Raw genomic sequence first — 15461 nt, 5'->3', positions numbered from 1 at the left:
ACTGTGACCCAGGATGCTTTCATCCAGCTGTGGCATCCCTGTCCCTTCTAGACTTTTAAAAAGCACTCGCTTTTCTTTGTCACAGGGGCATTGGCTTTGGGACCCGCTCAAAGATCTTGCTGCCCTGTTTCCATAGTTTCCAGCACCCCACGCATGCACTGTATCTGCGCTCTGGTCCGGATGGCTGGGGCTGGGTGTTCAGCAGTCCTGGGCTCCCTGTCCCTCCCCACTCCGACTCCTCTCCTCCTGCTGGGAGCTGGGGTGAGGGGCGCTCAGGTCCTGCTGGGCTGGGGCTTGTATCTTACCCCTTTCACCAGGTGCTGGGCTCTCGCACGTGTGGATGTGGTCTGGTTGTTTTCCTGTGTCTTCTGGTCTCTCTTTTAGGATTTGTTGTATTTTCAAAAATATATGTGTTTTTGGGAGGAGATTCCCACTGTCCCACTCACACTGCTGTCTTTCTCATCATCTACTTTTTTTTTCGGAACTAAGAGTGAGTTGCTGACACGATGTTCCTGTAAGCCTAAATATTTTAATGTATTATCTAAAAAAAGCGATGACAGTCTGTTACATAACCACAATACAGAAATGAAATTTAGGAAGTAACATTGATAAAAAGTTCATCTAATCTATAGATCTGTAGATCTTAGTTTTTCCAACTGTACTACTCTCTCATTAAGAAAATAGAACATTTTATTACTGAAAATGGTTTCTTAAAAATTTTGCATCTGTTTTTGCAGGTGAAATCGGCTTGTGGTTTTCCCTTCTTACACTGCCCTGCTCAGGCTTGTTATGTCTTCTTAGTCTCCTTTAATCTGGAACAATCTCAGTCTTTCTTTTGAAGAATGTACCCAGTTTGGGTTAGTCTGATGTTTCATTATTATTATGTTTCTTTATTATTAGTTTCAGATTTTGTATTTTTGGTAGAATCCTGAAATGTTGTGTCCTCCTATGACTCCTTTTTTTCTTTTTTGAAAAAATTTTTTATTGAGTTATAATTCTATAACATAACATTTTCCATTTTAACCATCTTGAAGTATATACAATTCAGTGGTTTTTAGTATATTCATAATGTCATGCAACCATCATCACTAATTCCAGAATATTACCATCACCCTCCTTCCCAACAAAGCCCATACCTTTCTATACTCCTCCTCCATCACCTGGAAACACTAATTTACTTTCTGTCTCTGTGGATTTGCCTATTTGCAATATTCATATAAAGGGAATATATAATGGCCTTTTGTGTCTAGCTTCTTTCACTTAACATAATGTTTTTGGGGTTCATCCACTCTGTAGTATATTTTAGTACTTCTTTATGGTTCAGTTATCCATCCTACATTGTATGACTATACCACATACTGTGTATCCACTCATCAGTTGATGGACGTGTGGATTGTTTTCATTTTGGACTGTATGAATGAGGCTGCTATGAACATTCATCTTTGGGTCAACTTTTATATCTTGGTTAATGGGGAGGTTAAAGTGATTCCAGTTTTCTCCACTGTAAAGGTACAATTTTTCCTTTTTTAATTAGCAAACACCTTATGAGAAGATACTTTTAGGACATGTATCTCATTAAAGTTTTAGTCAATAGTTATAACATCCATTGATCATTCTTGTGACAAAGTTATTACTATAATGGTTTACTAAATAATGGTATTGTGATTTTATTATTCCCTCTACATTTCCCTGTTTGTGTATTAAGTTATATCAATATACGTGGATAGACTTTTATTTTCTCAATGTTTTATAATCAGTTACTATTCTTCTTTGTTTTGGAGCAAAAAGTGTCCCAGATATGGCCAATGTGAGCTCTTTTTAGTCAATCAGACAGGTCCCCATCATATTTTGTGCACTCCTGCACTTCATGGCACACATGCAAAAAAAATTCCATTCCCATCTTGTACTTCCTTTGCTGGAATAAGTTCATATCTCACCTATTCATCCCTCCGTCCACACCCCCAAAGCCCTGGCAACAACTAATACTTTCACTATCTCCATTGCCATCAATATGACATATTCGAGAATGTCATATAGTTGGAATCATATAGTATGTATCTTTTTTTTTTAGATTGGCTTTTTTCACTTAGCAAGGAACCCAGGTTCCATATAATGGAGAATAGTATTTAAAAACCAAAATTAGGGCACTATGTATGCTTATTGCTTTTCTGATGTGTTTATAGACTCTCAAAAGATAGAAAATATATAAACACATACATATTTACATGTATTTATTGAAATAGGCATGTATCTGTACTTCTTTATATCTGTCTGTCTGCCTAAACCCTGTCTTGTCTAAATTGCATAATGATATTGTACAATATCACAGGATTTATTCTAGCTGTCTTTCTCCCAAATTTGTAAATCCTTTATGACAGTGAGAAACCTGAATCCCATTTTACGCCTCATGTATTTTAGAAAATATCTGCATACCAGGTACTAGGAGCTGGGTTTATTCAGTGCAGTAAAGATACCACATCTGGAAAAGCAACTGCAGTTTTTATTACTGTCATTTTGGTCGTGTTGTTTTGTTGTTTTTGAATTGATACACTTTATTTTTATAGAACAGTTTTAGGTTTATAGAAAAATGAGCAACAAGCACAGTTCCCAAATACCTCCATAATTCCTCCACCCCAAGTCCCTCTATTAACATCTCGCATTAGTGTGGTACATTTGTTAAAATTGATGAGTCAATATCAATACATTATTAATAACTAAAGCCCATAGTTTACATTAGTATTCACTTTTTGTCTTCTGGCTCAGTGGGTTTTCACAAACTTGTAATGATATATTCCACCATCACTGTATTATACAGAATATTTCACTGCCCTAAAAATCACCTGTGCTCACCTATTCATCCCTCCCTCCACACCCCCAAAGCCCTGGCAACAACTAATCTTTTACTGTCTCCGTTGTCATCAATATGACATATTCCAGAATGTCATATAGTTGGAATCATATAGTATGTATCTTTTTTTTAAGATTGGATTCTTTCACTTAGCAGTATGCTCAATTTTTTTTCTTCTATGATTTTTCATGGCCTAATGGCCCATTTCCTTTATCATTGAATAATATTGCATTGTCTGGATGTACCATAGTTTTTCTATCCATTCACCTGTTGAAGAACATCTTGGTTGCTTCCAAATTTTGACAGTATGAATAAAGGTGCTATAAATATCCACGTGTAGGTTTTTGCATGGACCTAAATTTTCAGCTCTTTTGGGTAAATACCAATGAATGCAATTGCTGGATCATGTGGTAAGAGTATCTTTAGTTTTATAAGAGTATCTTTAGTTTAAGAGTGGTTTTACCATTTTTCATTCCCATCAACAATGAATTAAAGTTCCTATTGCTCTATATCTAGGCTAACATTTGGTGTCAGTGTTTTGAAATTTAGTCCCCCTAATAGATGTGGAATGGTATTTGATTGTTGTTTTAATTTGTAATTCCCTAATAACTTATGAAGTTGAACATCTTTTTATATGCTTATTTGCTGTGAGGTGTCTGTTCAGGCTTTTGTCATTTTAAAATCAGTTTGTTTTCTTATTGAATCTGAGTGGTTCTTTTTATATTTTGGATATCAGTCCTTTATCAGATATTTGTTGCAAATATTTTCTCCGAGTCTGTGGGCTTATTATTTTACTTTGTGAACAGTATCTTTCATAGAACAGAAGTTTTTAATTTAATGAAGTCTGACTTACCCATTTTTTTCTTTCATGAATTGTGCTTTTGGTGCTATATCAAAAAAAAATCACCAAACTCAAGGTCACCTAGATTTTTTCCTGTGTCATCATTTTATTGTTTGTGTTTTACATTTAGGACTATGATCCATTTTGAGTTAATTTTTGTGAAAGGTGTAAGTTCTACTAGATTCTCTTGTTTATTTATTTGCATGTGGATGCCCAGCTATTGCAACACCATTTATGGAAAAGACTGTCTTTGCTCTGCTGAATTAGTCTTTTGTCAAAGATCAGTTGACTGTATTTGTGTGGGCCTATTTCTGGGTACCCTATTCTGTTCCATTGGTCTATAAATATTTCTTTTTTTGTCAGTACCACAATATCTTGATTTTTATAATTTTATAGAAAGTCTTGAAATTAGGTAAGTGTCAATCCTCTGACTTTGCTCTTCTTTGATATTGTGTTGGCTATTCTGGGACTCTAACCTCTTAGAATCAGTGTTGGAATCAACAAAATATCTTGTTAGAATTTTGACTGGGATTGCATTGAATATATAGAGTAAACTGGGAAGAACTCATATCTTGACAATATTGACTGTTCCTATTTACATATATGGATTATCCACTTATGTAGTCCTTCTTTGATGTCTTTCAGTTTGTAATTTTCCTCATATAGCTCTCACAGATATTTTGTTGGAATTATACCTATTTTCATTTTTCTGTGCTAGTATAAATGGTGTAGTGTCTTTAATTTCAAATATCCATTGTTCATTGCTGGTATATAAGAAAGCAATAGACTTTTTTACATTAACCTTGAATTCTGCAACCTTGCTATAATCACCTACTAGGTCCAGGAGTTCTTCTCTTAATTGTTTGGGATTTTCTATACAGACAATCATGTCTTCTGTGAACAAAGACAGTTTTATTTATTTCTCATTCTGTGTATCTTTTATTTCCTTTTCTTGTCCTATTACATTAGGTAGTACTTCGAATACAATGTTGAATGGGAGTGGTGAGAGTATATCTTGCCTTATTCTTTTTCTTAGAAGGAAAGTATGTAGTTTCTCACCATTAACTATAATTTTTTGGGTAGATGTTTTTTTATCAAGCTGAGGAAGTCCCCTCTATTCCTAGTTTGCTGAGACTTTTTATACGAATGGATGTTGGATTCTGTCAAATGATTTTTCTGTATACGTTGATATGATCATAGAATTTTTCTTCTTTAGCCTATTGATGTGATGGATTACATCAGTTTACCTTCAAGTGTTGATCAGCCTTGCATACCTGGATAAATCCTATCTGCTTGATCATTAGATTTAAACTATTTTCAGGTTAAGTTTCTTTCTAGTAGCTGAATTTTTTTTCCTGATCCATATTATTCATTTAATATTCACCAGTGTTTATTTTATAGGGATTAGAGACCAAGAGACTTTTAAAAAAGACATGTTATTTTTCTTTAAAAAATTTTTAACTTGACAGACCTCCACATTTGACATAGTGGTATAATTGTGAATCCTTAAATTTCTTTTATAATCTGGAAGGTTTAGGAGAGAATCAAAGGCAAACTGTTAGATGAAGCCATATGTAGTAATTTACTACAAAAGTCCAATATTCTTTCATTATAGCTTTATTGAATTATAATTTGTATACCATAATATTCACCCATTTATAGTGTACAATACAGTGGTTTTTAGTATATTCACAGAGTTAGCCAGCCACTCCCATAATTTTAGAACCATTTTATTGCCCTGCCCTAAAAGGAAACCCTATACTTACTAGCAGTTACTGCCCATTTTCCTTGTTATTGAATATTTTGTGCACTTTTTATGCATTTGATCCTATTGATTTGAGTTCTTATTTGGCATTATTTTATTACTTCAACAGAGCTTCACTTCCATCATCCTTTTGTGTTGTTCTTGTCAAATATATTGCATTTTTATATATTATAGGCTGAATAATACAATTGTCTATATATTATTTTGTAACATTGGCTTTTCAAATTTATTAGGAAAAGGAGAAGAAATACACATTCATGCTTTGCTTCATAATTATATAATTGCCTTTGCTAGCACTCTGGATTGGAATAGTTGATTTAAAACTGAGCAGCTCCCTTTAGTGTTTTGTGAGGTTGCTTTCTATAAGCAAATTTATTATTTTCGTTTATTTGGTTAATGTCTTTGTCTTCATTTTTGAAAGACAGTTTTTGAATATAAGATTCTTGATAATTTTTTCCAATTTTTTGAGGTATAATTGACCAAAGTTGCATACATTTGAGGTGTATATGTGATGTATTGATATACATATATGTGAAATGATTACCAAAGTCAAGCTAATTAACATCCATGATCTTAATAGTTAACATTTTTTTGGTGTGTATGGTGAAAACACTTAAAATGTATTGTATTAGCAAATTCAAGTATCAATCAGTATTATTAACTACAGTAACAGTGTTGTGCATTAGATCTCCAGAGCTTATTTCTCCTATATAACTGAAACTTTGTGCACTTTAACCTGTATCTCTCCATTTACCCTATTCTCCAGTCCCTGACAACCACTATTCTACTCCCTGCTCTTGTGAATTTGACTTTTTTAGATTCCACATGTAAGTGAGATCATACAGTATTTGTCTTTCTGTGTTTGCCTTATTTCACTTAGCATAATGTCTTCCATATTCATTCATGTTGTTGCAAATAGCAGGATTTCCTGCCCTTTTAAGGCTGAGTAAGGTTTTACATATATAAATATAACATAACTATAACTATAAATATAAATATAAATATAAATATATAATGTAACATTTTTTTAAATCCATAGATGCTTAGGCTGTTTCCATATCTTGGCTATTGTGAATAATGCTTCAGTGAATGTGACAGTGCAGATATGTCTTTGAAAACTGATTTCTTTTCCTTTAGATAAATACCTAGAAGTGGAATTGCTGGATTATTTGGTAGTTCTATTTATAACTTCTTTGAGGAATCTTCATTTTGTTTTCCATAGTGGCTTCACCAATTTATATTCCCCTCAATAGGGCACAGGAGTTCCCCACTTGTTATTTCTTGTCTTTCTGATAATAGCCATTCTAACAGGTGTGAGGTGATATCTCATTTTGGTTTGATTTGCATTTCCCTGATGATTATTGATGTTGAGCACTTTTTCATGTACCTGTTGGCCATCTGTGTATCTTCTTTGAAAAATGTCAGTTCAGATTTTCTGCCCATTTTTAAATTGGATTGTTCTTTTTTTCTATTGAATTATAGGAGTTTTTACATATTTTGGGTATTATATTTTCTGCATCCTGCAAAGCCAGGCCCAGTGCTGAGAGCCTCCCTTATTTTCTCTAGGGTATAGAACCTGAAAGGTTCAAGGCTATGCATCTTCTACTAATGCAACAGATGCGTGTGCTTGTGCACGATCTGCAGAAGCTCAAGTGTGCTGTCTGCAGGTGTGTGTGTGTGGTGCCGGCTACACGTGGGAGAGGTTAATGAATTGCTGGGGGCATGTGTGTGCTAGTTGGGGTGAGTCTGCAGGTGGTGCTTCCTATGTATTTGTGCGTGGACCTCTTGGCCTAGTTTGTGAGGTGCTTAGTAGAAACCTTGGCCCTTTGTTGAGTTCCTGCCCTGGTGCTATGAGCCCCTTTCCCATTCTCTGCCAATCCCCTCATTGTTCCCAATGGAGTGAGAAAGAAGGTCATCCTGCTTAGCTGTGGAAAGCAGGCACTCACTGTGAGCTCCCTTTCCCCTGTGGCAAAATCCTATGACAAAGGGGGTTTCTGTTGACAGTGAGCTGTGTCGTCTTGTGGGGGTCATGTGGTAAAGTGAAACTGTTCTTACTCTCTTCAGTCCCTCTACTCTTGGGACTTTTGCTCTGCATGGTACTGGGACTTAGCCTGCTGGACTCCTGGGCTCCCGCAAATGTACTCTTATCTCTGGGTAGTTGAAAAATACGTGTTTCTGTGGGAGGATTAGGGCAGAAAACTCTATTCTACCATCTTGATGATGTCATTCCCTGTATTTTGATATATTTTTTTCATTGAGTACTTTGCATATGTCATCCATTGCCTTTTGGCCTTAACTTGTTTCTAAGTGAAGGTAGCTTTTTATCCTGTTGGGAGACTCGTGTGCCGAGAATCATCTTTCTCTTGCCTGCTTTCTAGATTTTCTTTCTCTTCAACCTTCAGCATTTCTATTTATATCTGAGTGTGGACCTTCCTGTGTCTTTTCCTACTTGGAGTTTATTGAGATTCTTAGACATGTATATTAGTGTTTTTCATTAAATTTAGGATGTTGTTTGCCATTACTTCTTGAACATTTTTTTACTCTTTCTCTCCTGTACTAGTATTCCCAGGAAATACGTGTGGTTGCTGTTAATGGTGTTTCACATTTCTCAGTCTCTGTTCATTTCCCTCTCTGTTCTTTGGATTGCAGAATCTCTATTGTGCTATCTTATAGTTCACTGATTTTTTCTCTTGGGCCGTTGAAATTTTATTGTCGAGTTTCTCCAGTACATTTAAAATGTCAATTGTTACATGTTTCAACTCAGGTTTTTTTTTTTTGGTAATTTCTGTCTCTTTGTTGATGCTTTATATTTGATAAGATGTCATATTTCCCTTTGCTTCTTTAAACCTTGTTTTCTTCAAGTTTTTGAACATATTTATAATGGCTGCTTTGACATCTTTTTGCTTTGTCTAATATCCAGGCCCTCTGGAAGGCAGGTCTGTTGTCTCCTTTTTTTTTCTGTGTATGGGTCACACTTCCATTTCACTGCATGTCATAAATTACTCTGAAAACTGGACATTTTAGATAATGTAGCAACTCTGGATCTTGATTTCTTCCTCTCTCTGTCTGGGGCTGTTGTAATTTTATTTCTTTTGTGACTTGGCTGAACTCTTTTAGTGAAGTCTCTTTCCTCCTCCAAATGCATCCTCTGATGTTTTTCCTCAGTGGGCACAGGCTGGGGGTGCACACAGTCACTCTGGGATGACAGTAGTTTTATCAGGGCCGTCTGACTTTTTCTTCTGACCTTTCTGGTAAGCTGTTTTCCTCTGTATCATACCCACCTCATAGCCTCTGCTAATTGCCCATTGCTCTATTATTTTTATCAATGCTCTGGGACATAGTGCTCCACGGTCTTGTTTGAACTTAAAGTCAGCCCTTTTTAAGGAGTGACTTTGAGGCCAGTCTTTGAGCTTCTGACCCCAGTAGGGCTCTTTCTTTTTCTTTGCTTCTCTCTGGTAAACTTAACAGCTGGTCTATTTTAACTTATTCTCTTGGAACTGTCAGCTCTCTCTTAATTGCTTACTACCGAAACCTCCACTGTTTTTGAGAGTGCCCTGAAGGCCTAAAGCTTCCCACCCTCTGTTTTTCCTGGAGTCAGTTCCCTTGGAAGAACTTGAGAGCTCTCCTTTTTTTTAGCCTGCCGTCTCCCCTGGGTGGAAAACCTCTGTGCTGCTGCATTGGACTTGTAGGTGGGGTTAGTAGCCTGTTCTTAGGGGGAAACCATTGTGTCACTTCCTGGGCACTGTACAGGGGTGGCAGCCTTTGCGCTTCCCAACTTGCTTCTTTTGGCACAGAACCTGTGCCCTAAGAGTGCGTTGGGGTGAGATGTGTTCTCAGCCTGTTAGGCCTGGTGTACGGCTCCCGCTCTGTCAGTGGGGACTAGGTGAAGGGTGGGCACTCAGACCTCTCAGGCTTTCTGCTTGGCTGGAGCTTCTGCCACCTGGGGTCCGGGAGGGCTGGTGGTGGGAAGTCCCGGCAGCCTGCTGCTCCTGGGTAGGTATCGGTGGTCCGGACTAGGAGCTGAGGGACGGAGGCGCTCTCTGTTCCTCACTTTACCCACCTGGGTCAGGCTTCTGTCTTCCGAAACTGGTTCTGTGTAAGTGAATGTGTGCGGAGGAGGGTGTGGGAAGGGGGGAGGGGGGGAGCAGGTAATGGGTTAAGTATCATGGGCTGTTGCTGTTGCTACTAAATTTTAGTAGGTATTCTTGTATGAATATTTCTTGGTTTGCTGTTGCTCTTAGTAAAGTTTTCTGAGACCATAAATGGTTGTTTTTATAATGTTTTACCAGTTATTGTTCTTTCCCTAGAGGCAGTGTTTGTGGAACTCTTCATGTTGTCATTCTGAAAATCAGTTCCATATTCTTTAAGCATTAATTGCTATTATAATCATCCATGTTTTTTGAGATACTCTGTGTACCTTATTAACTATACTATATAAACTATGTTATATTCTGATGCTTTGTATCAGGGATTTATTTAGTATATTTGTAAAGCATTAATTCATATTCTCATGTACCTTTTTTATATATCAGTTCATATATATATATATATATATAAAATATAATTGTGAGCAAATATTTATACTACTTTCAAAGTTACCCTTTAATTAAAGAAAGGATATTTATTTTAATTTTAATGTTTCTCAAAAATGCATTGTGATTTTCAGTTACAACAATATGGATATATCACAGAAATAATCTTGAGCAAAAGCATGTGCACAGATATGAGTACAAACTATGTGATTTTATTTTGTGAAGTACAAAGACAACAATGCAAATTTTTGCTAAAAAATTTCTCAGTGTTGTTTACTTAGTTGTGTTTATCTTGTGAAAATTCACTGAGTTTTTGGCTTATGATATGTGCACTTTTATATTCATTATATTTTACTTAATTAAAAACTTAAAAACTTTACTATAGACCCATATGAGTTATGTAGTTTAAACTGAATACAGTTCAGAGTAAGTTTATTGTATTTAATTTTTTATTTGGTATTTAAAACTGATGGTATTTTTGGCCTGTAGCTTTAAGGAGGCTTGTTTCCTGCATTTATAAATGAAGTAAAAATTAAAAATATAAATCATTATAAAATCATTAACAATTGTATTTACTATTGTGTTTCTTCAAAGCATTTTAAGATACTGTGAATCTCAAAATATTAAAAAAAAATTGAAGTGTAGAGGCCATTTGTGAATTGTTAAAAAAAAAGCATGTTATTTTCACAGTTTCAAGGAAAATTCTATATGCAAATTAGACCCTCTATATAGTATATATAAAATCAGGGAGATCGTTTTATCCTTTGTAATACATTTTTAAATTTTATCCTGTAGGACTATTTTGAAAGAAAGTGGGTTTGCCAGATACCTTCATTCAGCTGTTCTAATCAATGGAGCTATGCTTATTTTTGGAGGAAATACCCATAATGACACTTCCTTGAGTAACGGTGCAAAATGTTTTTCTGCCGATTTCCTGGCATATGACATAGGTATGTATCTGTTAGGATTGTACAAAGTAGGAAATATCAGAAATTTTTCATGTAGAGATTCTCAAATACATTACTTGACAGCATGTGTATATGTCATTTTAGAGGTAAATTCAGTGACAGATTACTAATGGAATTCTTTCTCATTTTAGCATATAGGCTTAGAGAACAGACATACTGGGGTGTTGTGGTGGAGACAGGGAACTTAGAAATCTAGGTTTGAATTTTTTGAAGGGTTTTGTATTTTGTATATTGTATCTCTATGTGAGTCATCTTATCAGTCAACTGTGTTTGCCTATTACCATATTAGTTTTGATAATGGAAAGATATGCAGCACTACCAAATTATGTAAATTATAAAAGGTAGGAATACAGTATTTTAGAGTTAGTGGTATGAATAAAGACTCATTTAAATTAAACACACTTGGAAAGGAAGCTGATAGAATTAGAGAAAGGAAGATAGAGACAGTAGAGCTAAAGAAATAAGATTTTTGGAACAAAACAGGAATTCAAAACATACCTAGGAATGGAAATAATTAAAAAAGGATCTTTTCCAGAGAGCCAGAAAGACAGTGCATTTATACAGTTCTCTTAATTTTAATTACTCTATCTATAGTCCTGTCAGTTTTTGGATATTAGATGAATATTTATTGAGATTAAATTTAGCTACTCAGAATATTATTGTAGTAAAAACACTTCTTTATGTATCATATTGTAGATAAAACCTAGCTGATACTTGAAATATATACTTAGCAGTACTTAAAGAGTAGCTTTTATTGATGGTATAAAGTAATATGCCAATTTTAAGCTATTAAGAAACATTTTGATAAGAAAAAATTAAAGAGCAAAGAATGACATATTTAATAGATGTAAGAAGTGTCCTTTTGCTCTTTAATATAAAAGTGTAACTACTTTGGAAAATTATTTCAAGTGGTGACATGCAAAGCTAATTATGCCTATTAATAAGCACTTTGATCTTTGTTATTAGAAGTTCTTTTTTAGAAGGAAATTCCTAGTAAAGTTAAGCATGTATTTTAACTCTTAACTGTATCTGTCTGTGATTTATCATTGAAAACTACTGTATTTAGGATTTTTATGTTCTAAATAATTAAATCTTTACCATTTTGAAATAACAATTTGAGATGATGATTCATGATGAAAATTGCAATGTCTCTGCTTTTGGAGAGCTTATAAATCAGGGCTTGAGATCCCCCAAAATGGATTAAACGAAGTACTGAGTCTAGGGTGGTTTTTTGTGATCTGTCATTGCCACGCTGGGGCTATCAACATACTGTTTTGGCTATGGTGATGAGATAATAAGCATGTTTCTCTGGAGGTAGGTGAAAGTTTTGCTTGTCTTCTAGGAATAAAACTCCTAGGAAAAGTGTGGAATTTTGATGGTTTTCAAAAGATTCTTCAAGGAGTTCCTATCCAATGTCTACTTTAATGAAGGAATTAATGTTGAGCTATTTTGTAGCTGACATATTGGGATTTTGTTTCTATTTCTTCCATAGTGTCCAAGATTATCATATTTTAGTTTTTGTGCATCAGAAAAGGTTACAGAGGTGAAAAACATTAGAGATATTAGTTTCACAGAGAGAGTTCAGATTATCATTCCTCTAATTACTGCTATTTGTTAAGTGTCTCCTAAGAGAGAGTTATTATGCTACGGATTTTATACACAATATCTTCATCTCTCTAATAACTTTGCAACAACATGTTAATAAACTCATTTCCAGAATATCATACACATCAGAGTAAAAGGAACTTGCCCACAGCCAGGAAGATGGTGTGTGGTAGATCTTGCTCTTATGATAGTCTTTTCACTTGACTAACGTCATGCTGCTTGGTTGTGTCCATTGTGTGTTCTTAATTTTGGCAACAAATTATCAGACACCTTATGTTTAGTAATGTTACTTAATGCTGTGGAAAGAGAAGCAAATATCAGTTTCATTTTTCAAATGAACAACAAAAAAAGCAATTTCCAAATTGTTCAGATTGGAGGAAGAACATATTTTAAACAGTTTTATATTTTAACATTGTATTTTTTCCCCCCTGTGCTAACATTAACAACAAACGTCCAGCAACCATACAATTCAATGTAGGATAACAGTGTTTTGTTCTCTCTCATTTGAATATGTCTATGCAGTTCTCAATAAAGATAGCCCCCCAATTTTTATTTATTCTCCTGAGTTTGTAGCATTAAATGTTAGAATATCTTTTTTCCTGGGAAAAATGTTTTTCATATTTGAGAATGTCTTGCAAAATAATTGTTTTCCTTATGGACTGTAATTTTGGAGAATGAAAACAAAACCACTGCATAATAAACCAACTAGAAAATAGATCTCTTTGGAAAAAAAGGTCATGTTACTTTTTCTGTTTAGTAAAGTACATTAGGACTTCTACAGCATATTAACTGAAGTGCACCTGAAGATGTAGCTTATTCCTTTTGTTATATGATGTTTAAACAAATAAATTCTGATTTGTGCCAATACTAATTTTTCATTGCTTTAAAGTATACTATTTCAACCTTACTGCCAAAGTAAATTTTATATAGCAAATAGCATTAATCTTTGAGGATATAACTTTTCTTCACTGTTCTCGCTGTTATACATGATAGATGTAGAATGCATATGATGGTGATTTTCAAATATGGCTGTGCCTTGGCGTGCCCTTTGAATGTTACAGAAAAAAACCCAGACCTGTATAATCTGATTCGCTTGCATCAGGCACTAGGCATCTATATTTTTTAAAAGTGACTCAAGTGCAACTGATAATAGACCCAGGGCTGATGAATGAGAGTAGATGAACTGTCACATATAGGATGATATATTACTTAATGTTCTCATTTGTAAATCTAGCTTGAAGTCAAATTTGAAATTTGAAAACTCTATTAATTTTTTGTTATTGTTAGTGGTATTATTGTTGCTTTCAGAAAGCCACCATGACACAGTATTCAAGATTAAAATGATCTTTATGTAAAGACAGCCTTCTAGTACACAACAAAGCTAAAGCTACAATGGAAAAATATCTCACTGAGTTGATCTCATATTATTAGATGTATTTATACTTTGAAATTATTAAGACTGTGGAAAGTAAATATTGTAACAAAAGTTTTCAAGGGTAAGTGGGTAGAAAATAATCAGTTTATCTTTCACATTTCTTAAGTGTCATTTGAGGATTGTAACATTTACAAATAGGAGATTCCTATGAATTGAAACACACCTTGAAATTAAAGTGATTTTTGAGACAGTATTTCAGAATCATCAAATGAATAACTATTGCACTATCTCCTGTAGGCCTAATATATAATCATGATACTTCTATTTACAAATGGTAGTCATTGTTCAATAAGAAAATTTACTGAAGGGTTAAGAGAATGTATAGAGTACTTGTACAATTCAAAGATATTTGATATATTTTTTTCTTCAGAAAAATAGTAGAAACATGAAAATGTAATTTCCTGGGTTAGATTATTAGAGTATGGAATAGGATTTATATCAGAAATGTATCTTGCAGAAAGCAGAACAGCTGAAACTTCAATCAGATCAAAATAATAAATAGAATCTTAAAAATAAATTTCTTGAACAGGATAGTTTTACTTATGACATTAATGACCTGGTAGGCTATTATTTAAAAACAAACTCAGTAAACAAACTGAAAAGTAATTCTGTATTTGAAGAGGAGCATAATAAAATGATATTACTTTAATTACTAATATATAATAAGGCATATAGTTAACCATTTAAAAATAGAGTGGAGTTGTAGTTAAGTATACCCTTAAAGTCACTTAACTACATTATGAAGCATAGCATACCTGTCTTTGTACAACCCTGCAGACTGATACGCAGACTGATATATATGTGTACATGTTTTATAGATATAATTTATTAAGGAATATAATTTTATTAAAATATATTCAAATTAGAACATCTAATCATTTAATTTTTTGGAGTGTTTCAGCAAAATTATGAAAATTCCAACTTGCTTGCTCTTCTCGTTTATGATTATTTTCATTTTCTGGAGGTATTTTATTAGTTCCTCTGTTAATATTTCTCTGTGCGCTTTGTTAAATTCTTGCGGCTCTTCCTTGACAAAAGCAGCACCCCTTGCCTAGCCACCTGAAAGAACCAGTTTCTTTGTCAGAAAAACTCCTAAAATCATTCACACATTTTTTTTTCAATAAATTTAGCCAACCTTTGAATATTTTAAGCTTTACTGTATTTTTTGCTCAAGGTGTTCTTTTTCTTTCTCTAACATACTTTCATGTTGAGAAATGAGAGAACTAACATTTGTTAAATGCTTCCCATAGTGCTTGGCATTTAAGCTTTATAATCTAATTCTCATAACATATTATAACATCTGTGTAGTATGTACTATTTTATTTGGTTGTAGAGGAAGAAACTGATTTAGTGTGGTTAAACCCAAAGTCATATAGGTTATAAGACAGTGTATGCAGAATTTTGAACTCAAGCCTAAGTTCTTTTGATTCTATCACTATACTAAGATACTGATTTTTTCTGACATAA

General features: G+C 34.1%; 1 protein-coding gene across 7 annotated transcripts in view; it reads left to right on the top strand.

Moving 5' to 3' along the window:
• Positions 1-15461, top strand: part of ATRNL1 (attractin like 1) — a 718480-nt gene that overhangs the window by 112458 nt on the left and 590561 nt on the right. For all 7 annotated transcript variants that reach the window (XR_012133000.1, XM_073240354.1, XM_073240356.1 and 4 more), the window contains exon 10: positions 10782-10936. Coding sequence is in view for 6 of the 7 variants with exons in the window: in XM_073240354.1 (XP_073096455.1) it covers positions 10782-10936 (155 nt within the window). In the remaining variant the exon portion in view is untranslated. The remainder of the gene's footprint in view (positions 1-10781; positions 10937-15461) is intronic.

Source organism: Manis javanica, chromosome 7, assembly GCF_040802235.1.
Source record: "Manis javanica isolate MJ-LG chromosome 7, MJ_LKY, whole genome shotgun sequence".
Classification (NCBI taxonomy): Eukaryota; Metazoa; Chordata; class Mammalia; order Pholidota; family Manidae; genus Manis; species Manis javanica.
Note: the sequence above shows the minus strand (reverse complement) of the source record. Positions and strands in the feature narration are given on the sequence as shown.